Genomic DNA, 27,056 nt, shown 5'->3' on the forward strand with positions numbered 1-27,056 from the left:
CTAGATCCCACATCTTAGCACTATTACATTATAAGTAGAGAATGATGTCCCACATATTGGGGGCTGGAGGGGTTGATACCATGACATGTACTTGATGCAAGGTGGGGAATTATGACTACTCCTTCCTCAAGGCTAGTTGGCCAGGGAGGGGACCCTGCAGGCGAAGCAGGAAAACCCCATGCCTGCATCTCAGGTGAGGGCTAGGGAGCAATTCTATACCAGCTCAGACCTGGAGTGAAAGTGCATTGCAGCTGCCCACCGGTAAGTATTAATAGGCTGGAGCCTTATGATAAATCCAACATGTGTCTGGGGTCGGAGATCCCATTATACCATGGTGTCCTAAGCTCCAGTGTATGATAAATGTGCCCCATTGAGTGGCTACAAATATACTTTGACCTTTCTAATCCAACTTTTTATTTACTATCTATTGGCTTTATTTTGCGTAATTTTCAGAAACTTGGTTGAATTGGCATCAACTTGGTTCAACTTAAGACCATGCACTAAACCATTGACCTAGTTCAACTTAGACAATATGTACCACACATGCTTCAGTGGAGACAACTCATGTTAATGGAGACAGCTTGACAAAGGAGTCCACTGCAAAACATGCATTGGGGGCACTTGGGTTCCCCCTGTCTTTCTTGGTCACCCCTTACTGATTGACACAAGTGCAGTATACCTTGCATATTCAGTTGAATAATTGTGAATTGCTAAGTAAGCTTAGGATTTATACACACTACTGTGACACTTTCCTGCATATGTTTAATTATTTATTTCATTTGTCAAGCATACACTATTATTGGTGCCTCCTCAGTCCGGAGGAATACATGATGCATGATTTGCAGTTATACTTCCATACTGTTTAAATGTTTTAGACTATAAGACATGGTAAAACATGTCTGCGTCTTATAATCTAAAATCATTGGAATCTGACTGATACAGACTCCTGTGACTGATTCATCAATATCCATAGCAGTGCTCAATTCTTTACAAAGGGACCATTTTAACTTTATTTGTTAAATGTGTCCACCACCATTGGAGAAAACTTAACGTGACTCTGTTCTAGAACAGCCAATCCTTTCAAATAGAAGAATCTCCTGTATCCATTGTAGACATAAAAGTACTAGTCTTCACCCTCAAGCTAAATAGAAACTGAAAATTAGAGATGGAGCTGGTAGAGGAGAAAGCTGCTAATGAATACATGGTGCAAGTTGTTTAATGGCCATAATTAGTGTTATTTGTCATGTGCATACACTCGACATTATTTTGAATAGTCATCTGAAATTTCTCTTTAAACCTGTGTTGCTTTGTGAGCTACAATGAAAACGACCCCTTTATAGTCAATGAGATCACTCACATTTGATCTCTTTTTAACCTCACAGAAATCAATTATAAAACCTTCTCCAACTAGAACTTTCCTAGCAAAATCCTCATCACATCTGAAATTATGAAACTTGTGTTCCCCAACTGTATAATATGTTGCGTCTATAGGACCAATGATTATGATGTGCCCTCCAGGTTTTAGCAACTTGGAGAACTTCCTGAGATATCTGACATAATCATCTTGGTCTTTGCTGATAGCTTCCAGAAGACAAAAACTGATGATACAATCGGCTGGTGGTAAATCTATTGGTTCTGTCATATTTTCTTTCTCAAGGTCACATTTCACAACATGTTGCAGCGCGGATCTCACTTTTCCTTCTTTGTCTTCCAACTGCTCACTGAAAGAAATGGAAGAAATGAAACAAGATATTATCCTGACCGGTAGATCATGTTTTTAAGTGGCTATTAAGGATCGGACCCCCCTCCCCCCAGTGAGCTTACTGGGGGATCGAATCCTTTCTTCTGCAGCCCTGGGGTCTGGCAAGTGTCCAGCGGCTGCCGACTCCTCTTCACACCAGTTTCCACCTCATGGAAGGACCCGGCTGTAACTAACTAAGCATGCTCAGTTAGCTACATTATACACTGCAATACATTTGTATTACAGTGAAAGAGCATGGAGAAATGATCGGATGATTGCTTTATAGAGAGAGAAGGGAATCAGGCACTCAAAGACGTGAAATACACCACCTCTCTCCCCCCTTGGTGATACCCCAGCTCTCCTCCATAGACTGACACTGTGATATCCCTGGGTGGAGTGGGAGCAATAATCTAGTATATGGGATTATTTCAGGGCTTCTACACCACTGGCGTGTAACACTGCTGTGTCTGTTGTAGCACTAGGAGCTGCTTACTTAAGTGCAGTTTTTACAGCTGACAGGTCCTCTTTAAAGACCCTAAACAAGTTCGGGGTTGTCGTCTCCAAAACAGAGACTGAATTTGTACAACAATGTTCGTTTCTACCCAATAACATCTCTCTGAACCTATATCTCTCCATACCCCTCTCTGACTGGTTCTAGCAAACTGTTTACTATCTTTATGTTTTAACAGTATGGCTTACTGTTTATTATCTTTATGTTTTTTTTAACTGTTTTTCATTTTTGCCACCTCCCCCTAGTGGGATGGATGACCCTTACCACTGGAGTAATTTTTCCATGACTCCCACAGGTTGGGACAGGATGCCTGTACTCTCCCAAAAACCACCTGTGTACAATTTTCTCACCATCAGGTAAATGATGACTTCATCACAGTTACTGACACCACCCTTGCTTACTTCTTCATTCCATCTTAAAGGGGTTTTCCCATGAAAGAAAATTCTCAGGTTTTAATCCCCCAGTGATGTTAATACAATAAAGATCATTGTAACCCCTTACTTTACAATGTTACTCAGTGTTATTGCTGTTTTAGCTCCTATCACCCCTTAGGCTGCTCAGTGCAAAGTCCTGGGGACTCTCTCAGCAGACATCTTATAATCCATTAAGTTTTATGGGGTGACAATGTGGTTACATTATCAGGGTACAGGTGTATATACACTTTCACCTGGCTTCTAATACACTGACACATAGGAGAGAAATAAGACGGATCAGAGATGCATAAGATACCTATTACACAGAGGCTGACAGACAGAGGCTGATAGACTTTTACACAGTCAGCTCTGCTACATCTCACAGATATGTGCCTGCATCCCCCTTCGCCCAGATCACTTATCTCCTTGTAGTTTGTAGATTGCAGCTCCTGTCTGCTCATGATGTCCTGAAAGGAAGTGAGGGAGTGTCTGTGTATCAATGCAAGCTCCGTGTTGACTGCAGGAGGTGAGGCTACAGGCTTAGAGCAGAAAGACAGAAACTCAGCAAGCAATGTCACACAGAAATCCAAAATGGCATCTCGACCCTAAAGTCAGAAGTTCCAGGTCGTGTCTAGGGGCTACTGAAATTGTGTACACCAGGACTCATAGAGACAGGTTGAATTTATATCTTTGAAATGCTGTATTTTTATTAATAACAGTGAATTAGAGAATGTGTTATTTTGCTATCCTGAGTCCATAAAAGAAACTTGTCTTTGTGGGAATGCCCCTTTTATATTCTAACTTGGAACACTGCTGGGCTTAATTATCCTGTTAAGCAGAAAAGGGTTCTAGCACACCCTTTCTATGTGTCAAGATAGGGACACATAGGGGCTTATTTACTCAGGGTCCTGCGGCCACATTTCTGTCGGGTTTTCAGACATTTTCAGGTATCTTGCCGCTGGGACAGGTATTTAGTAGGTGATTGTGTCGAACGCAATCGGATTAAGTTGCATTCGCGCCTGCCTGTGACACAAATTGGGGGGACATGATCCGACGGATTAGGACATACCTAAAAATTGTGTCGCAAGCCATGCACTTACATACACCAGGAGGAACATGGTGAACTCCGGCAGACCTGCTCGGGGAAGCGACACATTCAGCAAATCGGGCACACAATCTTCTTGAATTGCATTATTGTCAGACAATGTACTTTTAGATCTAATAAAACACCATGGAGTCCTATCAGGTACTGAATTTGGACATATCAGAAGCCTTAATGCAAAGATGACCCCATGTGCCTTCCTGGGGTGCAAGTATACCTATTAAGTAGGCAAAGGCCAGTCTCACCTACCTGGGAGTTCAAATCTTCAAATTCCATTGAAATTGAAGGTCAGCATCACACATCACTACGTTAACAGACACATTACAACGTTGGCAAGGATGCACTTTAACTTACTCAAGCAGAGCTAACCTATTGAAAATGGTGCTTTTACTTAAACTACTCTACTTATTCCAGTCTTTACTCACTTATATTAAACCCAAAGATGAAAAAAGATGCACTATACTGAGCAAAAAAACTCAAGTCAAGTCAAGATTACTAATTTGCATGCTCACTCATAGTCTAATGGTGGCCTAAACGTTCCTGATGTGCGTCTGTATAATGTGGTTGCCCTGCTGTGCACCATCAGTGACTGGATAAGAGTTAGTTTTACCTTTACAAACATAGACCAAGACACATACTTTGCACAGCCTGTCTCTCTACTATAAATTCTACATTCAGAGTTCACTTCCTTGAAAGAGGAGGTTAGAACCAATCACTTACTGTTCACTACAATCAGAACCTGAAAGTACACCAGAAAACTGAAAGGACTACCTCCGCAGAAATCCTTCATACTCCCCTCTCACGGGAACCCAGGCTTTCAAAATGGTAGTCCGTACCCAGTATTCTCCCACTGGTATTCTATAGGTATAAGAGCATTGCAGAACATACTCACTCCTGACACTACAAGCACTCTTACCTTTTACTGAAACCAAACAAATATACAATTTTCATGCAGGGGACTTTTTTGGCTACTTACAGGCATCCAGCTACGCAAACTCTACCATATTACACCAGATGATCTCACAATCTACCTTTTCAACAGACCAACGGAGGTACAATTCAGGATATCTGTCACGGGTGCTCCCACGACCCATCTCCCGCTGCCCCGGTCCCTCGGCGAGTCACTTACCTGGCCACGATCACACGCCGACACCAGCAGCGCGGCCTGCGCGGGCCCGCATCCTAGGGCGTGCGCGCCACCTTCAGTGAATTTAAAGGGCCATTGCGCCGTTAATTGGCACTGGCCATTTTCTGAAAATTACTTAAGTCTGCCTCTTCCTACACCCCCGCCGGATCTTTGTGCCTTACAGCCTCAGAGAAAGCTCCACAGCGATTACCCTGCCCTCCTGTGTCTCCTGCGTTCCTGTGTTTCCTGCGTTCCTGTGCTTCTTGAGTCCCTCCGTGTTCCTGTGTCACCAGTGTTCCTCGGTGCTGCTGTGTCCTATGTGCCCTGTTCCCGTACCCATCTGCTTGGACCTCCTGTTGCTGACCCCGGATTGCGGCGGGCTCTGGTGAAAACCGGGTACCACTTGACTCCGGTCCCAGGTAGTGGCTTGTGTCATGTCATCAACTGCAGTGGTCCAGAGGGTCCACAACCCCTGAGCCTGACAATATAATTATTTTATTCCACTCTACATTCTCAATAGACTCCAGTGTACAGTGAAAAACAGACATAATGGGCTAGCTATGCCACTTCCCAGACCTAAAACTCTCAGATTTCATTGACCATACATGGAAGACTTACAAGTTACTCCACTCATCTATGTACATGGCACTGAAAATTATCCACAAAGCATATAACCCCCCCACCCTACAAAGCTATAGAATTTGTAACACCCTCCCATCAAAACCTCACCCAACTACCTCAGCATATTTTTTCATTATATTTCTACAGCTGCACAAAGGCGATCTAACAAGAGTGGATTAATCCCCTTGCTCCCTTTAAAGTTCTTTGTGTCCAAATATTAACATGCCTATTAAGTATGGATGGGATAGAAGAGACACTACACAAATAAAGAGAAGTTAAGAAATTATTTATCCTCACAAAATCCACCAAGTGCTATTATTGATGGCACTGAAGGTACTCAATACTCCAGGATTCAGTGGTCCACAGCCAGCTTCCTCCCCTACTCTATATTCACCACCTGACTTTCCTTCCTGCCCTCCCTTTGCTGAAATAGATATATGTTTGTATGCTCCATATGAAGGACTGCTTTGTTGATTCATACATTCACCTGACCCCCTCCCTTTTGGTATCCCCTCCCACTTCCTTCACCTTCCCTTCCCTTGGTTGGCCCTTTAATGTTACAGGGTAATTATAGGGTGTTTGTTCATTTAAATGAGAAAATTCGAATAAAAACATTGCTTAAAAAAGGATGACTTAGTTATAACAGTTGGGAGTTTTGGGTCCAAACTCCTACCAACTATTAGTTTGTGGAAGGATGTTTAAAACATTTGACCAAAGTCATACATGCAGAAAGTAATAAAAATTCCTTAAAATGTTCTCTCTCTTTTTAATCTGGCATTTGGCAAATATAAATAACCGTGGTACTTTCAATTGACCTAAAACAGATAAGGATTTCATGCCATCGCTTGGAGACAGAACCCATCTCCTTAATGAGTGGTATCATGGCTGGATATTCCTTTATTGTTTGTGTATAATAGTTTTAAAGATAAGCAAGGCACCTTGAAGTTTGTGGAAATTGCAACCAAGGATGAATTATGTGTACTTTCCCATGATGTTACGCAAAGAAGAAATGTGTTTCAGGATTGCCTTCAAATACATCTACAGGTGCATCTATAATTAACTTAGATGTTGCCAATAAACCAAAGATATAATTGATGTGCCTGATATATATTATCATAAAACATGGGGTGTCAACTACAACTAACAGGAGAGGGCTCTGATCGCAGGGGTTTAAACCATTAAATGTCTAGGTCAGCTCAAACGTGACATTTAAATTGCCTGCTAGGGGTCTCAACCGCGGCGATTGCCCCTCCCCCTGCACCTTTGGGGGGTGCCGCTTGCTGTAATGGCAGCCCTGAGGTCCAATCAAGACCCAAGGGCTGTCCGTAGGCAGTGCCTCTAAGATCCCATCTATGACAGGATCTTTAAGGCACAGGGGAACATTTGTTCTGTGCCTCTGGCGTGGCGCAGAGGCCCTTAGATTATTGCAAATGCGACGAAAGTGTGCGTGTGGACCTTTAGTAAATAAGCCCCAATGTGAATGGTTCAGAGAAAAAAATGCATTTAAATTTATCAAATGAAATTTGGAAACACACCCCATAAATCATTATGCTGGTTGTCCCGGTTAGGCAATAAACTACAGGATAGGCACACAGCAGGGTTTATGAGGAAAGGAGCAAAATTTAGCTTTTGGAGTGTACCTGAGGTAACAGTACAATAGAATCCCCCCAAGAAGTGACCACATTTTGGAAAGGGCACCTAATAACAAGTCCACAGGAAATGATGCAAATGCATTTTTTTGCCAGTTTCCCTACATTTGGAATTGTTTCCAGCTTCCCAGTACACGGCATAGAATAATAAATAAAGTCATTGAGAAGTAAAATTTGTTACGCAGAAAATAAGCCCTCACATAGCTCTGTACACAAAAAATGAAAAGGTTATGGATTTTTGTAGTTGGTAAATGGAAAATGAGTGAAAGTCAGCAAAACTTTTGACTATCTAAATAATTTTTGTAATCCTAATTGAACTAAAACAGGAAAGGTATTTATTAGAGATGAGCGAGCACTAAAATGCTCGGGTACTCGTTATTCGAGACGAACTTTTCCCGATGCTCGAGTGCTCGTCTCGAATAACGACCAAGGCTCTGCACAGGGAAGCTTGGCCAAACACCTTGGAACCTCAGAAAAGGATGGAAACACCACGGAAATGGACAGGAAACAGCAGGGGCAGCATGCATGGATGCCTCTGAGGCAGCTTAATCGCACCATTATGCCAAAATTATGGGCAACAGCATGGCCATGACAGAGTGACCGAATGAGGCTAGATAGCATCTAAAACATGCAATAATTGACCCTGACACTATAGGGGACGGCATGCAGAGGCAGCGGCAGCAGTGGCAGGCTAGAGAGTCTCATGGCGACATACCCTAAATGGACTCAGGTTTCACCAAAGGAGGTGAAATGACTTCCTATGTGAACAAAAGGTTGACGGTATATTTAGTCGATAACACAGCATGGTGGCGACATAGTGACCAAGTTCCATAACGTATCTGGTGAAACACCCGAAAAATGAGCCTGACACAGCTCTTTTGATAAGGGGACAACATGTGGAGGCAGCCATGGAGACGACTTCCATGATTAAGAGCGACAGTATGGGGCATTCATATTGCGCTGCTATGATTGCAACTTCAGGTCTCCAGCATGGCGGCGACAGATGGGCCGAGTTCCACTATGTATCTGGTGAAACACCTGAAAATTCTGCCTGACACAGCTCGTTTGATAAGGGGATGATGTGCTGCATATCCTCTCGTGCTCCAGCGTCTGGGGTATAGAGAGTTGAAATGAGACATTGGTGGACTCTGTGGAGGATCGTGGAGGCAAAATGGACAGGAAACAGCAGGGGCAGCATGCATGGATGCCTCTGAGGCTGCCTAATCTTGGGATGGAGCTGGCGGTCCACTGCCAGGCGAGATTTCGCCTGTCCAAGCCCCTGTCTCTCGGCTCCTCCCCACCCAAAATGGGCCTGGGGGCCAGAAGCGTTTACTTTGAAAAAATTATAATTTTCAAAGCAGGCCGGGTTGTTTGAATATTTCACCTAGGAATAATGGAATAGCATAGTGGTTCTATTTTTAATTGTTTTTACGGAAATGGTTCCATGATTAAGAGCGACAGGGGCATCCATATTGCGCTGCTATGATTGCAACTTCAGGTCTCCAGCATGGCGGCGACAGATGGGCCGAGTTCCACTATGTATCTGGTGAAACACCTGAAAATTCTGCCTGACACAGCTCGTTTGATAAGGGGACGATGTATGGAGGAAGTGAACTAGTAGTAGATTAAAGGTGCTGCAGTTAAAACTATGTTAGTTGGATATTGCGATGGAGCTGGCGCTCCGCTGCCAGGCAAGCTTTTGCCAATCCAAGCCCCTGTCTCTAGGCTACTCCCCAAACAGCACTTCTAAGAACCTTTTGTATAAGATCAAGTGTAGTAGCGTTCTTATAAGTTTAGGATATGGCGGGTGAGGGGAATGTAAACAGATGCGCAAGAAGCGCTGAAATAATATTGGTAAATGATAAAAGTTTGCCAGTATATTTTGTGGATTACACAGCAGGGTGGCGACAAAGTTAACAAGTTTGATGTGGAAGCCATGAAAACAACCCAAAATTCTGACTGACACAGTTCGTTTGATAAGAAGACAATGTACGGAGGCAGCTATATGGACGACTTTTGGAGGCAGCTGTGGCGATGACGTGTGGAGGTAGCAATGGAGACAACGTTTGGAGCCAGCTAAAAAGACGACATGTGGAGGCTGCTATGGAGACAATTTAATTTGGATAGTGCCTGTATGTGGCAGTCCAAAAAAGTTTTCAAACCAGAGGAGCAGGTAGGTGGTCCTCCAGAAAAATTAAATAAATTGAGTGCCTGTATGTGGCAGTCCAAAAAAGTTTTCAAACCAGAGGAGCAGGTAGGTGGTCCTCCAGAAAAATTAAATAGATTGAGTGCCTGTATAGAGTACTATAGCTAGAGCCAGTTGGCACTGGCAAAAAATAGCCAGTTTCCTATGCTTTAGTGTACAAAGAGGAGGAGAAGGAGGACAATGAGGAGGAGGAGTGCATACATTATTCAGGTTGAGCTTCTTTCACCTGGTGGAGAATAAAAATCGGGAGAAATCCAGGCTTTATTCATCTTGATAAGCGTCAGCCTGTCAGCGCTGTCAGTCGACAGGCGTGTACGCTTATCGGTGATGATGCCACCAGCTGCACTGAAAACCCGCTCGGACAACATGCTAGCGGCAGGGCAGACAAGAACCTCCAAGGCGTACAGCGCCAGTTCGTGCCACATGTCCAGCTTTGAAACCCAGTAGTTGTAGGGAGCTGTGTGATCATTTAGGACGATGGTATGGTCAGCTACGTACTCCCTCACCATCTTTCTGTAAAGATCAGCCCTACTCTGCTGAGACTGCGGACAGGTGACAGTGTCTTGCTGGGGTGACATAAAACTGGCAAAGGCCTTGTAAAGCGTACCCCTGCCAGTGCTGGAAAAGCTGCCTGCTCGCCTACTCTCCCTCGCTACTTGTCCCGCAGAAGTACGCCCTCTGCCGCTAGTGCTGTCAGAAGGGAAATACTGTTTCAGCTTGTGCACCAGGGCCTGCTGGTATTCATGCATTCTCACACTCCTTTCCTCTCCAGGGATGAGAGTGGAAAGATTTTGCTTGTACCGTGGGTCCAGGAGAGTGAATACCCAGTAATCGGTGCTGGAATAAATTCTTTGAACGTGAGGGTCACGGGATAGGCAGCCTAGCATGAAATCTGCCATATGCGCCAGAGTCCCAACGCGCAAGAATTCACTCCCCTCACTGGCCTGACTGCCCATTTCCTCCTCCTCCAACTCCTCCAACTCCTCTTCTTCTGCCCATACACGCTGAACAGTGAAGGACTGAACAATGGTCCCCTCTTCTGTCTCGCCAACATTCTCCTCCTCTTCCTCCTCATCCTCCTCCACCTCCTCCGATATGCGCTGAGAAACAGACCTAAGGGTGCTTTGGCTATCAACAAGGGAATCTTCTTCCCCCGTCTCTTGTGACGAGCGCAAAGCTTCCGACTTCATGCTGACCAGAGAGTTTTTCAACAGGCCAAGCAGCGGGATGGTGAGGCTGATGATGGCGGCATCGCCACTGACCATCTGTGTTGACTCCTCAAAGTTACTCAGCACCTGACAGATATCAGACATCCACGTCCACTCCTCATTGTAGACTTGAGGAAGCTGACTGACCTGACTACCAGTTCTGGTGGAAGTTGACATCTGGCAGTCTACAATCGCTCTGCGCTTCTGGTAAATTCTGGATAACATGGTTAATGTTGAATTCCACCTCGTGGGCACGTCGCACAACAGTCGGTGAGCGGGCAGTTGGAGGCGGCGCTGCGCTGCCCTGAGAGTGGCAGCATCTGTGCTGGACTTCCTGAAATGCGCACAGATGCGGCGCACCTTCGTGAGCAAATCAGACAGATTGGGGTATGTCTTGAGGAAACGCTGAACTATGAGATTTAACACATGGGCCAGGCATGGCACATGTGTCAGTCTGCCGAGTTGCAGAGCCGCCACCAGGTTACGGCCGTTGTCACACACAACCATGCCTGGCTTCAGGTTCAGCGGTGCCAGCCACAGATCAGTCTGCGCCGTGATGCCTGTAATAGCTCTTGGGCAGTGTGCCTTTTATCGCCTAGGCTCAGCAGTTTGAGCACCGCCTGCTGTCGCTTAGCGATGGCACTGCTGCTGTGCCTAGAGCTACCGACTGATGGCGCCATGCCCACGGATGGTAATTCAGAGGAGGAGGAGGTGGAGGAGGGGTGGGAGGAGGAGGAGGCATAGTAGGCCTTTGAGACCTGGACCGAGGTAGGCCCCGCAATCCTCGGCGTCAGCAGTATATGAGCAGCCCCAGGGTCAGACTCGGTCCCAGCCTCCACCAAGTTAACCAAATGTGCCGTCAGCGATGTATAGTGGCCCTGCCCGGCAGTACTCCTCCACGTGTCCATGGTCAGGTGGACCTTGTCAGAAACGGCGTTGGTCAGGGCACGGATGACGTTCTCTGACACGTGCTTGTGCAGGGCTGGGACGGCACATCGGGAAATGTAGTGGTGGCTGGGGACCAAATACCGAGGGGCGGCCGCCGCCATGAGGTTTCGAAAGGCCTAGGTCTCTACCAGCCTATAGGGCAGCATCTCCAGGCTAAGCAACTTGGAGATGTGGACGTTGAGGGCTTGGGCGTGTGGGTGGGTTGCGCTATACTTCCTTTTGCGCTCCAGCGTCTGGAGTATGGAGAGCTGAACGCTGGTGGATGCTGTGGAGGATCATGGAGGCGAAGATGGGGTTTTCGCACGGGAGGTGTTTGGGCCGTGGTCCTGGGCAGGGGGCTGACTAGCAGATGACACAGGGGAAGGAGCAGTGGTGTGCCCGGCCGGAGGTGAACGGGCTTGGTGCCATTGAGTGGAGTGTTTAGCATTCATATGCCTGCGCATACTGGTGGTAGTTAAGCTAGTAGTGGTGGAACCCCTGCTGATCCTGGTTTGGCAAAGGTTGCACACCACAGTCCGTCGGTCATCCGGTGTTTCTTTAAAGAACCTCCAGACTTCTGAAAATCTAGCCCTCGCCACGGGAGCTTGACTACGGGCAACATTTGACGCTGATGCACCAGCTCTGGCCCTGCCTCTCCGCCTGGCACCACCACTACCTCTTCCAACCTGTTCTGCTATCCTATTGCTATCCTATTGCTATGGCTAGTTTCTAACCTACACTGACAGCACACAACTGGATTTTGTGCTGTGCCTGATGACTTTGAGCTATAAAATGAAATAAAGGTATAAAAAAAAAATAAATCAGCAGACTCTGCCTAATTCTAATCAAACCCCTAATAAATTGTCCCACTTCGGTGTTTGAGGTGGATATGCGTGTCACTAAGAGCTAAACACAACGGTCGCAGGTCTCCCAGCAAATTCCTCACAATATGGTACTAGCTGCACTACAAGTGGCAGCAAGCCCAGCCACAAGCAAACCAAAGAAAGGAAAATATAACGCTATTGTAGGCCTAAGTAAGCCGTTCGGGTTCTCCTATGGCTATTTTCTAGCCTACTCTGAAAGCACACTGCTTTGCAAGATGAGTTTGAGCTATAAAATGAAATAAAGGTAAAAAAAAAATAAATCAGCAGACTCTGCCTAATTCTAATCAAACCCCTAATAAATTGTCCCACTTCGGTGTTTGAGGTGGATATGCGTGTCACTAAGAGCTAAACACAACGGTCGCAGGTCTCCCAGCAAATTCCTCACAATATGGTACTAGCTGCACTACTAATGCCAGCAAGCCCAGCCACAAGCAAACAAAAAAAAGGAAAATAGAACGCTATTGTAGGCCTAAGTAAGCCGTTGGGGTTCTCCTATGGCTATTTTGTAGCCTACAATGAAAGCACACTGCTTTGCAAGATGAGTTTGAGCTATAAAATGAAATAAAGGTAAAAAAAAAAAAAATCAGCAGACTCTGCCTAATTCTAATCAAACTCCTAATAAATTGTCCCCCTTCGGTGTTTGAGGTGGATATGCGTGTCACTAAGAGCTAAACACAACGGTCGCAGGTCTCCCAGCAAATTCCTCACAATATGGTACTAGCTGCACTACTGATGCCAGCAAGCCCAGCCACAAGCAAACAAAAAAAAGGAAAATATAACGCTATTGTAGGCCTAAGTAAGCCGTTGGGGTTCTCCTATGGCTATTTTGTAGCCTACAGTGAAAGCACACTGCTTTGCAAGATGAGTTTGAGCTATAAAATGAAATAAAGGTAAAAAAAAAAAAAAAAAATCAGCAGACTGTGCCTAATTCAAATCAAACCCCTAATAAATTGTCCCACTTCGGTGTTTGAGGTGGATATGTGTGTCACTAAGAGCTAAACACAACGGTAGCAAGTCCCCCTGCAAATTCCTCACAATATGGTACTAGCTGCACTACTAGTGCCAGCAAGCCCAGCCACAAGCAAATAAAAAAAAAAAAGTATAACGTTATTGTAGCCCTAAGAAGGGCTGTTGGGTTCTTGTAGAATCACTCCTGCCTAACAGTAAGCTAATAGAACACCCTAACGCTTTCCCTGACCAGCAGCAGCTCTCTCCCTAGCGGCATCCGGACACAGAATGATCCGAGCAGCGCGGGCAGCGGCTAGTCTATTCCAGGGTCACCTGATCTAGCCAGCCAACCACTGCTATCGACGTGTAAGGGTACCACGTCATGCTGGGTGGAGTGCAGAGTCTCCTGGCTTGTGATTGGCTCTGTTTCTGGCCGCCAAAAAGCAAAACAGCGGGAGATGCCATTTTATCGAGCGGGCGAAGTATTCGTCCGAGCAACGAGCAGTTTCGAGTACGCTAATGCTCGAACGAGCATCAAGCTCGGACGAGTATGTTCGCTCATCTCTAGTATTTATATATATTTCTCAAGGCTTGAGAAAGGCTCCTGATTCAGGGGCTGAAACATAGCACTCTTGTGATAAAGTAATTCATTTTTTTCACAAGTTATATACATATATTCTCTTTAATTTTAAACAAATCCTTCACCTGTTTCCTTCAACATCTACGTGAAGTTGTGCAGCATGACACCAGTCGAATGCTCCTGTACGAGTGTCCACCCATCTCTTGAGCTCCAGGATGCATCTGTCTCTGACCTTCAGCACTATCATGTGTTTGAAAAAGGCACAGGCTGAATACAGATGATGAATCAGGGAACCCTTGCTGAGGTCAATCAAGATATCTCCTTTAATATGACCTGTAGAGAAATAGTATAAAGAGTGAATGTCTGAAGTCCTTTGCCTTTCCAGCATTGTGTTGAATTTGAGCATGTCTTTTACACACTGTAGTATGTAACTGTAAAATACTGAAACCATGTTACATGTTGTGGATAAACAATGACTTGTATCTACTGTAAGAAAATTTTGGAATTTCATAATAAGAGACATTATACTTTAGATTCTATTAGATTCTATTGGATGCAGTATTATGATATGGACTGAAATGACACAGAAAAATATTGAAATAGCCTTATATTTAATATCAATAAAAGGTTTAAAAGCACTTATACCTAATGTGTACCTAGAGATCTGGGTAAATAGAGAGCTTAAAGGGAACCTGTCACTAGGGATTTCATTTTCACTAAAGACAGTTTGCAGAAGCCCATGCTATATGTATGTATTGTATGCTATAACTTAACTTGCACCCTGACAGAATCATCTGTGTATTCCCAGTGGTTTGTTTTGGTTTGGATGCCTTTCAAAAAACAACACCTGACTTGTCTGTGTTGCTCACTCCTCAGCCCCCTACCTTTGTCCTCCTCCACAAGCTCCTCCCTTCTGCTCCTTCACAGCTTGGTGAGCTGTCATCATTAGGAGACGGAGGAGCTGTACAGGAGCCTAAAGGTGGGGGCTGAGGAGAGAGCAGCACAGACAAGTGAAGTGTCTCTTAAACCAAAGCCCAACCCCTAGGGCTACAGTGAGGATTCTGTCAGGGTACAAGGTAAGTTAAAACACACAATCATATTGTAATTCAAATTCTTAGAGAAAGCAGAAATGTATTTTTGAAATGCATGTGTGATGGGTTTCTGCGACCTGTCTGTAGTGAAAATGAGATCCCCTTTAACTATATAAAGAAAGATTGGATTATAAAATTTGCAGAGTTGAAAAATAAATATAAAAGACTTTACTTCAATATTTTCAGATATGAAATATAATGAGGAATATAGTAGAGAGATACAATAGGAGAAAAAAGTGCAAACTCGGTACCTGCGCCTGATAGGCTCGCATATAGTGTAAAAGGATATTCCAACTTATATTAGAAAGGCTGCCTAAAAAAGGCACCACAAAACATGTTTGGTGGCAATGTACGAATCTTCAAACTTTATGGCAGTATAGATCACACATTTTCATTGCAGCAAAATATTGTATTACGAAAAAATAGAAATCCTTGGATCTACCTAAGGTAACAGAAGCTAAAAATAGGGTTATTGAAGAAATGAGATAGCTCTAGCTAAAAACCGGAAACAGACGAAATATCAAAAAGGTCAAATCAAGTTCACAGGTTTTTTTAAATTATACAAGCATGGGACATGAATGCTCCATGCTTACCTGCTCCGCTAGCCACCACACCCCTCTATATCCCTCTTCACCCACATGGTGTGGAGGTGGCTTAGGCTTTTTAGAATTCGCTAATTTTTGCACTGCTTCTATGCCAGAAAACTGGTGTAGAAATATAAGTTTCCCCCATAGCATCTATCTTACAATTCTTCCCTACAGGCCCTCTTCACACGTGGTTACAGTGCCTACACCTCACTGCCCCATTGGTCTCCTCACTTGCTGCTGATCCAGATCACTGCCTGCTGGTTGAACTGCTTCATATACACTTCCTTCCCTCCCTCCCGAACCTGTGAATATTAGAAAAATAATTTATTCAAGGAATAACACAGGGTTAAAAACACTTAAAATCCCAGAACTATATAGGGTAAAAACCAAATTTTCACAAACTCCTTAATTTGGCTGCAAAATAGCAATTTAGTTTATATGTTAAATCACAATCTGCGACAAAAGATTGATCCATTGGCACAATAAATAGAGAACAATTGCCCCTTTACTCATAAATAAATAACAGTAATTAAAAACACACCAACTACCTGCAGTGACCTATTAACCTAAATAAACACAATAGTAGGCTACACCATATAGTTGAACACAGATGAGCGAACACACTCGGACGAGTATTTCGCCAGCTCGAGAACATGGCATCTCCCGCCATTGTGATTTTTGGCGGCCAGAAACAGAGCCAATCACAAGCCAGGAGACTCTGCACTCCACCCAGCATGACGTGGTACCCTTACACGTCGATAGCAGTGGTTGGCTGGCCTGATGAGGTAACCCTGGAATAGACTAGCCCCTGCCCGCGCTGCTCGGATCATTCTCTGTCTGGATGCCGTTAGGGAGAGAGCTGCTGCTGGTCAGGGAAAGCGTTAGGGTGTTCTATTAGAATAGTGTTAGGCAGGAGTGATTCTACAAGAACCCAACAGCCCTTGTTAGGGCTACAATAACGTTATATATCTATTTTTTAATTTGCTTGTGGCTGGGCTTGCTGGCACTAGTAGTGCAGCTAGTATCATATTGTGAGGAATTTGCAGGGAGACTTGCGACCGTTATATTCAGCTCTTAGTGAAACACACATCTCAAACACCTAAGTGGGACAATTTATCAGGGGTTTGATTGAATTAGGCACAGTCTGACGATTTTTTTTTTTTTTCAAAACTTAAAGTGACTTAAAATCCAGTTCTTAGTGACACACATATCCACCTCAAACACTGAAGTGGGACAATTTATTAGGGGTTTGATTTGAATTAGGCACAGTCTGCTGATTTATTTATTTTTTTACGTTTATTTACTTTTATAACTCAAAGTAATCTGGCAAAGCAGTGTGCTTTCAGTGTAGGCTAGAAAATAGCCATAGGAGAACCCCAACGGCTTACTTAGGCCTACAATAGCGTTATATTTTACTTTTTTTTGGTTTGCTTGTGGCTGGGCTTGCTGGCACTAGTAGTGCAGCTAGTACCATATTGTGAGGAATTTGCAGGGAGACCTGCGACCGTTGTGTTTAGCTCTTAGTGACACACATATCCACCTCAAACACAGAAGTAGGACAATTTATTAGGGGTTTGATTTGAATTAGACACAGTCTGCCGATTTATTTTTTTTTTTATGTTTATTTACTTTTATAACTCAAAGTATTCTGGCAAAGCAGTGTGCTTTCAATGTAGACTAGAAAATAGCCATAGGAGAACCCCAACGGCTTACTTAGGCCTACAATTTTTTTTTATGTTTATTTAATTTTATAACTCAAAGTCATCAGGCACAGCACAAAATCCAGTTGTGTGCTGTCAGTGTAGGTTAGAAACTAGCCATAGCAATAGGATAGCATTGTTTTGTTTAAAAAAAAAAAAACACAAAAAAACTAAAAATATTTACAGTTAACACTTTAATTTTGAAAATGTTCAACCCGAGGGCTAGGGGTAGAGGACGAGGGCGTGGACGTGGGCGTCCAACTACTGCAGGGGTCAGAGGCCGTGGTCCTGGGCAGGATGAGGTTCATGTCTCAAGTTACTGGGACTCGTGGTAGAGCACTGTTGAGGCCAGAACTGTGCAAACAGGTGATGTCGTGGATTGCGGACAATGCTTCTAGCCATTTGTCCACCAGTCAGTCTTCCACGCATTCCACCCATGTCACCGAATTCAGCACTCCTCCACCTCAGCCTCCTACCCCCAGTCTGCCCCCTCCCAGCAAAAATTGGCATTTGAACCGGCATACTCTGAGGAACTGTTTTCTGGACCCTTCCCAGAGTCACAAACCACTTGTCCGGTTGCTGCTGAGCTATTTTCCGATGCCCAGGTTTTCCACCGGTCGCAGTCTGTGGGTGATGATGACATTATTGACGTAGTGGAAGAAGTGTGTCGAACGATGAGGAGACACGGTTGTCAGACAGAGGTGAAGTTGTTGTCAGGGCAGGAAGTCCGAGGGGGGAGCAGACTGAGGGATCGGAGGATGATGAGGTGACAGACCCAAGCTGAGTTGATAGGCCGGGTGAACACAGTGCTTCAGAGACAGAGGCGAATCCTATACCAGAACAGGTTGGAAGAGGCAGTGGTGGGGCCAGACGTAGTGGCAGGGCCAGAGCTAGTGCATCAGCGCCAAATGTTTCATGTAGTCAAGCTCCCGTGGCGAGGGCTAGATTTTTAGAAGTCTGGATTTTCTTTAAAGAAACACCGGATGACCGACGGACTGTGGTGTGCAACCTGTGCCAAACAAGGATCAGCAGGGGTTCCACCACTACTAGCTTAACTACCACCAGTATGCACAGGCATATGAATGCTAAACACCCCTCTCAATGGCACCAAGCCCGTTCACCTCCGGCCGGGCACACCACTGCTCCTTCCCCTTTGTCATCTGCTAGTCAGCCCCCTGCCCAAACACCTCCCGTGCTAAAACCCCATCTTCGCCTCCACGATCCTCCACAGCATCCACCAGCGTTCAGCTTTCCATACCCCAGACGCTGGAGCGCAAAATGAAGTATAGTGCAACCCACCCACACGCCCAAGCCCTCAACGTCCACATCTCCAAACTGCTTAGCCTGGAGATGCTGCCCTATAGTCTGGTAGAGACCAAGGCCTTTCGCAACCTCAGTCCCCAGCCGCCACTACTTTTCTCAATGTGCCGTCCCAGCCCTGCACAAGCACGTGTCAGACAACATCATCCGTGCCCTGACCAACGCTGTGCTGTCGGGCAGGGCCACTATATGTCACAGACAGCACATTGGGTTAACTTGGTGGAGGCTGGGACCGAGTCTGACCCTGGGGCTGCTCATATACTGCCGACGCCGAGGATTGCGGGGCCTACCTTGGTCCAGGTCTCAAAGGCCTACTATGCCTCCTCCTCCTCCCACCCCTCCTCCACCTCCTCCTCCGAATTACCATCCGTGGGCATGGCGCCATCAGTCGGTAGCTCTAGGCACAGCAGCAGTGCCATCGCTAAGCGACAGCAGGCGGTGCTCAAACTGCTGAGCCTAGGCGATAAAAGGCACACCGCCCAAGAGCTATTACAGGGCATCACGGCGCAGAATGATCTGTGGCTGGCACCGCTGAACCTGAAGCCAGGCATGGTTGTGTGTGACAACGGCCGTAACCTGGTGGCGGCTCTGCAACTCGGCAGACTGACACATGTGCCATGCCTAGCCCATGTGTTAAATCTCATAGTTTAGCGGTTCCTCAAGACATACCCCAATCTGTCTGATTTGCTCACGAAGGTGCGCCAAATCTGTGCGCATTTCAGGAAGTCCAGCACAGATGCTGCCACTCTCAGGGCAGCGCAGTGCCGCATCCAACTGCCCACTCACCGACTGTTGTGCGACGTGCCCACGAGGTGGAATTCAACATTAACCATGTTATCCAGAGTTTACCAGCAGCGCAGAGCGATTGTAGACTGTCAGATGTCAACTTCCACCAGAACTGGTAGTCAGGTCAGTCAGCTTTCTCAAGTCTACAATGAGGAGTGGACGTGGATGTCTGATATCTGTCAGGTGCTGACTAACTTTAGGAGTCAACACAGATGGTCAGTGGCGATGCCGCCATCATCAGCCTCACCATCCCGCTGCTTGGCCTGTTGAAAAACTCTCTGGTCAGCATGAAGTCGGAAGCTTCGCGCTCGTCACAAGAGACGGGAGAAGAAGATTCCCTTGTTGATAGCCAAAGCACCCTCAGGTCTGTTTCTCAGCGCATATCGGAGGAGGTGGAGGAGGATAAGAAGGAAGAGGAGGAGAATGTTGGAGAGACAGAAGAGGGGACCATTGCTCAGTCATTCACTGCTCAGCGTGTATGCGCAGAAGAAGAGGAGTTGGAGGAGGAGAAAATGGAGAGTCAGGCCAGTGAGGGGAGTGAATTCTTGCGCGTTGGTACTCTGGCGCATATGGCAGATTTCATGCTAGGCTGCCTAACCCCTTAACCCTTGCGTTCAAAGAATTTACTCCAGCACCGATTACTGGGTATTCACTCTCCTGGACCCACGGTACAAGCAAAATCTTTCCACTCTCTTCCCTGGAGAGGAAAGGAGTGTGAGAATGCATGAATACCAGCAGGCCCTGGTGCACAAGCTGAAACAGTATTTCCCTTCTGACAGCGCTAGCGGCAGAGGGCGTACTTGTGCGGGACAAGTAGAGAGGGAGAGTAGGCAAGCAGGCAGCTTGTCCAGCACTGGCAGGGGTACGCTTTACAAGGCCTTTGCCAGTTTTATGTCACCCCAGCAAGGCACTGTCACCGGTCCCCAGTCTCGGCAGAGTAGGGCTGATCTTTACAGAAAGATGGTGAGGGAGTACGTAGCTGACCATACCATCGTCCTAAATGATCACACAGCTCCCTACAACTACTGGGTTTCAAAGCTGGACATGTGGCACGAACTGGCGCTGTACGCCTTGGAGGTTCTTGCCTGCCATGCCGCTAGCGTGTTGTCCGAGCGGGTTTTCAGTGCAGCTGGTGGCATCATCACCGATAAGCGTACACGCCTGTCGACTGACAGCGCTGACAGGCTGACGCTTATCAAGATGAATAAAGCCTGGATTTCTCAGGATTTCCTTTCTCCACCAGGTGAAGGAAGCTCAACCTGAATAATGTATGCACTCCTCCTCCTCATTTTCCTCCTTCTCCTTCTCTTTGTACACTAAAGCAGAGGAAACTGGCTATTTTTTGCCAGGGCCAACTGGCTCTAGCTACAGTACTCTATGTATTTGATTTTTCTGGAGGGCCACATACCCGGTCCTCTGTTTTAAACAATTTTTGGGAGTGCCACATACAGGCACTCAATCTATTTAATTTTTCTGGAGGACCACCTACCTGCTCCTCTGGTTTGAAAACTTTTTTGGACTGCCACATAGAGGCACTATCCAAATTAAAATGTCTCCATAGCAGCCTCCACACGTCGTCTTTTTAGCTGCCTCCACACGTTGTCTCCATTGCTACCTCCACACGTCATCGCCATAGCTGCCTCCAAAAGTCGTCCATATGGCTGCCTCCATACATCGTCCCCTTAGCAAACGAGCTGTGTCAGGCAGAATTTTCGGTTGTTTTCATGGCTTCCACATCAAACTTGTTAACTTTGTCGCCACCCTGCTGTGTTATCCACAAAATATACTCGCAAACTTTTATCATTTACCGATATTATTTCAGCGCTTCTTGCGCATCTGTTTACATTCCCCTCACCCGCCATAACCCAGACTTATAAGAACACTACTACACTTGATCTTATACAAAAGGTTCTTAGAAGTGCTGTTTGGGGAGTAGCCGAGAGACAGGGGCTTGGATTGGCGAAAGCTCGCCTGGCAGCGGAGCGCCAGCTCCATCCCAAGATCCAACTAACATAGTTTTAACTGCAGCACCTTTAACCCCTTATCACCGACACTAGTTTTCAGCTCAATGACCAGACTTAATTTTTCAAATCTGACATGTCTCACGATAATTGGTTATAACTTCGGAACGCTTTAACATATCCGGGTGATTTTGAGAATATTTTCTCGTGATACATTGTACTTCATGTTAGTGATAAAATTTAAGTGATAAGTTTTGCGTTTCGTTCTGAAAAAAAGTGAAAATTTGGCAAAAGTTTGTAAAAATTCTTCATTTTCCAAGTTTGAAATGTTCTGGTTTCCAGGCAAGATGTAAAACTACCCAAAAAGTTTGATAATTAACATTTACAGAATATCTGCTTTATGTTGGGATGATATTTTATGCTTCCGGTCATTTTTCTAGGATGTTATGAGGCGCAGAACTTTAGGTGCGATTTTTCTTATTTTCATGAAAATTGGCAAAACTCACATTTTGAGGGACAACTCAGATTTCAAGTGACTTTGAGAGGCCTAAATAATAGTAAAACCCCATAACTTACCCCACTATAGAAAGCTCACCCCTCAACATATGTAAAACAACTTCTATTAAGTCTATTAACCCTTTAAGTGTTTCACATGGGTTAAAAAATATGGACCTGCGATTTAGAAACTATAGAATTTTTTTGGAAAATACATTCATTTAGGCCAAAACTGACATTTTCAGAATAAATTAAATGATGAAACGCACTGCAACACTTGATGCACAATTCCTCCCGAGTGTACGGATACCCCATATGTGGTGGTAAACTGCTGTACGGGCGCATGGCAGAGTATAGAATGAATGGAGGCGCCATTCACAGCAGATTTTTATTGTCACATTGTACGACCTATAAATTTTTTTTTTTTTTGGAAATGCGAACATATCAGGGCTTATTATGTACGGGATGAGATACAATGTATAGATAATTTATTTTGGGAGTTTAAAGCTTATTCATGAGCATTTTTTCCCCCCGCTCACTGTAACGTAAAAATAATATTTTATCTTTATTCTCTGGTTCACTACGATTGCGGTGATACCTCATTTATATAGTTTTTCTTATTTTTGCTCAATTTTCCTGAGCAAAACCAATATTGGAGAAAATCGCATTGTTTTTACTATTGACAACTTTTCAGGGCCATAACTTCTGTATTTTTCTGTTGTCAGATCTGTTTGAGGGCTTATTTTTTGCGAAAACAGTTGTTCTTTTCAGTCGTATCATATTAGGGAACGTAACTTTTTTTGATCACTTTTTAGAAAAATTTTTGTGACGGTGTTTGATGGAAAATTGTATATTATGGGAAGTTTTTCGAGTTTTTTCTTTACATAGTTCACCAAGCGGGTTCAATATTGATTTAGATTTATTGTACAGATTAATACGGACGTGGTGATACCAAATATGTACGTGTTTTTGTGTTTTATTTACTTTATTTGCATTTTATGTGTTACTGGGGAGATTATGGGACTTGTATTTTATTTATTTAATTATATTATAAAAAGATTTATTTATTTTTTTTAACTTTTTTTACACTTTCTACTTCTTGGCTTGAATAAGCGATCATCCGATCGCTTATTCAAGCCTTTACACTGCAATACACTTGTATTGCAGTGTATTGTGTAAGTAACTGAGCATGCTGAGCATGCTCAGTTACACACAGCCGGGTCCTGCCAGGAGGCGGAACCCGGCACAGAGAGGAGCCGACAGCCCCGGGTCACTAGTCAGAACCCGGGGCTGAGGCAGGAGGGATCGTATCCCGCGGTAAGCACACCGTGGGGGTCCGATCCACAGGGGACACACTTGCACGCCGCGGTCATGCTTGACCGCGGCGTGTAAGGGGTTAAACACCCGGGATCGGAGTTTTTCCGATCTCGGGTGTTAGTGCGGGTCTGGGCTGTGATATCACAGCCCGACACCGTCACCAGCGAGACCCGGTGGCCCGAAATCTTCTTCTGACGCGCCGCCGTAGAAAGGCGTACGCGTCAGAAGAAGTACCCTTAATGACCGCCGTAAAAAGCCGATAGGGCGGTCATTAAGGGGTTAATCTACTACTAGTTCACTGCCTCCATACATCGTCCCCTTATCAAACGAGCTGTGTCAGGCAGAATTTTGGGTTGTTTTCATGGCTTCCACATCAAACTTGTTAACTTTGTCGCCACCCTGCTGTGTAATCCACAAAATATACTGGCAAACTTTTATCATTTACCGATATTATTTCAGCACTTCTTGCGCATCTGTTTACATTCCCCTCACCCGCCATAACCCAAACTTATAAGAACACTACTACACTTGATCTTATACAAAAGGTTCTTAGAAGTGCTGTTTGGGGAGTAGCCGAGAGACAGGGCCTTGGATAGGCGAAAGCTCGCCTGGCAGCGGAGCGCCAGCTCCATCTCAAGATCCAACTAACATAGTTTTAACTGCAGCACCTTTAATCTACTACTACTTCACTGCCTCCATACATCGTCCCCTTATCAAACAAGCTGTGTCAGGCAGAATTTTCAGGTGTTTCACCAGATACATAGTGGAACTCGTCCCATCTGTCGCCGCCATGCTGGAGACCTGAAGTTGCAATCATAGCAGCGCAATATGGATGCCCCATACTGTCGCTCTTAATCATAGAAGTCGTCTCCATGGCTGCCTCCACATGTTGTCCCCTTATCAAAACAGCTGTGTCAGGCTCATTTTTCGGGTGTTTCACCAGATATGTTATGGAACTTGCTCACTATGTCGCCACCATGCTGTGTTATCGACTAAATATACCGTCAACCTTTTGTTCACATAGGAAGTCATTTCAGCGCTTCTTGCTCACCTCCTTTGGTGAAGCCTGAGTCCATTTAGTGTATGTCGCTATGACACTCTCTAGCCTGCCACTGCTGCCGCTGCCTCTGCATGCCATCCCCTATAGTGTCAGGGTCAATTATTGCATGTTTTAGATGCTATCTAGCCTCATTCGGTCACTCTGTCATGGCCATGCTGTTGCCCATCATTTTGGCATAATGGTACGATTAAGCAGCCTCAGAGGCATCCATGCATGCTGCCCCTGCTGTTTCCTGTCCATTTCCGTGGTGTTTCCATCATTTTCTGAGGTTCCCAGGTGTTTGGCCAAGCTTCCCTGTGCAGAGCCTTGGCCCCTTGAAAAATGCTCGAGTCTCCCATTGACTTCAATGGGGCTTGTTATTCGAGACGAGCACTTTGGCATCGGGAAAAGTTTGTCTCGAATAACGAGTACCCGAGCATTTTAGTGCTCGCTCATCTCTATTCATAAACCATTTTAACAGTGTTACTTGACAACTTTAAGCAAAGTTTAAATAGTGACATGCAAATATGTATTTGTCTGCAAAAAGGGTTATTCTTGAGCACACAACAACACAACTATTAAGAAGTATAGCAAGAGTATAACAAGAGTAGAGATTTTAGTCAATACCAAGCAGTAATTAATTATTAAAATGGAGTAAGTCAGTGGTTTATATGAGCACCCTGACTATAATTCCACAATCGCTGTAAACTGGATTATTACCCAAAATTTCTTGTTGGCCCAAATGCTCAAACTGAAATTATTCAGATTTAGACTGAGCATATTGTAAGGTGGACAGTTATACAGTCCAAAAAAACCCATATGGAAGAATGAAAACTGCAGATTTAATGAGCATGGATGAGCATAATATATCACAACTTATCTGCTTAGTCCTTGTGGCTAATATATGGCAATCCAGAATTCTATAACAAGGATTGTCAAACTTTAACTTAATGGTAAAAGAAGCTATTACACTAGCCTCTCAAAAAAACACACAATAATAATTACTACTGACTAAAACATACAGCACATGCTATTAAAGTCAATATACCCCATATATAATAATTATGCAAGTCTAAATTAACCTCCAAATGTTCCAAGAGAACATTTGCCCAAGATTTTGGGGCAATACTACAGGCAGGCTTACGCTCTTCTGTAGGTGGTGTACTGAGGATGGTTTGCGTGACTTGTGGTGTGAAACAATTGTGGCTGTGCGTCAATACTCTTGTATGTCCTCTACATGTGGATCTTTGTTTTACATTGATATGGCATTTGGTTCCTGTGGGGGACAGGTGATATAATTGATTCAAGTTATGTTTAATGTCAGGATCTTGATGGAGCCCAAGGTGTGTGTGCTTGGCTGTTTGAGAGGTCTTGATGTGATGAAAGGGAAGCGATTGGCAAATGCAAAAGTTCTGCATCACATGAAAAAAACAATAGCCAGACATTTATTGTAAAACAGTGCATCAGCCATAGGAGTGGTAAAGAGATTTATGAATAAAACAAAATGGAGGAAGTTGAAGATGAGACCAGAACGAGGTTTGGAGTTGTAGGGGATGGTGTATAAACTGTTCTTTACGCAATTTATAGATTTGTGTAATGAGACAAATTGATTTATATGCATAAGTTTGGGTTATTTTTGTGAAGTACTGCATAAAAAAAGTTACCTTATTAAAAAAAAAATGTAAGGGGTTAATATATCCTAAGAGATGAGGAAAGTCTGGATTGTTGGAGTAATGGAGACAGGGGAGCCTTTTGGCTCAAAAAGGCCTGTAAGGAGCACAGTGTCTTGAGTGTTTTCATCATATGGGAACATATCAAGGGTAGTTTATTGATTTTGTGATCAGAGTAGTGAAGGTGGTCGACCAGGGAAATCATACAGGGGTACAGGGGTAAGGTGTGATTCCAGTTCATGTGGTTGGAAAACTAATCCAAAATACAAGCTAACATGGACACCACAAAGTAACCCATAAAGTCTGGGAGTCCCAACCCCCCTTGAAGTTTCCAATGCATCAATGTACAATTTACAATTCTAGGGGTAGATGCAGCCCATAGAAAATAGATCAAAGACCCTGATGGCTTACTGTAAAGTATATAAAGATAAGAAAAAGGAGTGGGGGAGAATCGTCAGTTTAACACAATTAATCTCGACAATTCAGGATATATGTTCGGAAGACCAGTTAGTAAATTTTTTAATGAGATTAGGAAGCTACCCTATGTAAAGATGTGAATTAGTCTGTAATAAAATTATTAAAAAATGCAAAGAAATGTAACAGGAAAATACATACCCAACGAGAGAGCTTCTTTAAGCTTTTTAATAGGAAATATCAAGGAATCCTCTCCAAAGAGCATTTTTGCCTTTTCTGAATAGTAATTCTCTAGATGTTTTCTGGAATCAAAGCCACATACATTATAGAGCTTATAGGCACTGCAATCCATCTTCTGATCTTGTCTCAAACTGATTGATTTCTTCTACACTACTGCTCAATATATTTATAGTTACTTGAATCTATTTGCATTGGGTTTTTATAAGAATCACCTGTCACATCATGATCTTCAGTCATGTGAACATGTAGTTTGACATTTTTACAATATATACAGTAGTTACACCACTAAATAGAAAATAATCTATTCATACTGCTTCAATGAGGCTAAGCAACAGAAAAACAGCAGTATCCCATATAAAGGTTCAAGTGGAAAAAAGGTTGGAAGTGGCGTAGTCATGTGACATCCAAATGGACAGTTGCACCTGATTTGGTTACGTGACTGCTCGTGTCATGTCATGTGATATTCTGAAAATGGCTTTTTCCAAAATTTCCCACAATTTTAAACTTTTTATAAATAAAT

At 44.3% G+C, this 27,056-nt stretch overlaps 1 protein-coding gene across 1 annotated transcript; it reads right to left on the reverse strand.

Moving 5' to 3' along the window:
* Positions 1-822: 822 nt before the first annotated feature.
* On the reverse strand, positions 823-26,648 carry LOC140065771 (nicotinamide N-methyltransferase-like). Its single transcript, XM_072113344.1, has 3 exons — positions 26,498-26,648; positions 14,042-14,249; positions 823-1,721 (listed from the first exon to the last, which is right to left on the reverse strand). Exons 1-3 carry the CDS (start codon positions 26,646-26,648, stop codon positions 1,292-1,294), a joined length of 789 nt encoding a protein of 262 aa, XP_071969445.1. The 3' UTR covers positions 823-1,291.
* Positions 26,649-27,056: the final 408 nt, after the last annotated feature.

The sequence above is a fragment of the Engystomops pustulosus genome, chromosome 6 (assembly GCF_040894005.1).
Source record: "Engystomops pustulosus chromosome 6, aEngPut4.maternal, whole genome shotgun sequence".
In the NCBI taxonomy this organism is placed as follows: Eukaryota; Metazoa; Chordata; class Amphibia; order Anura; family Leptodactylidae; genus Engystomops; species Engystomops pustulosus.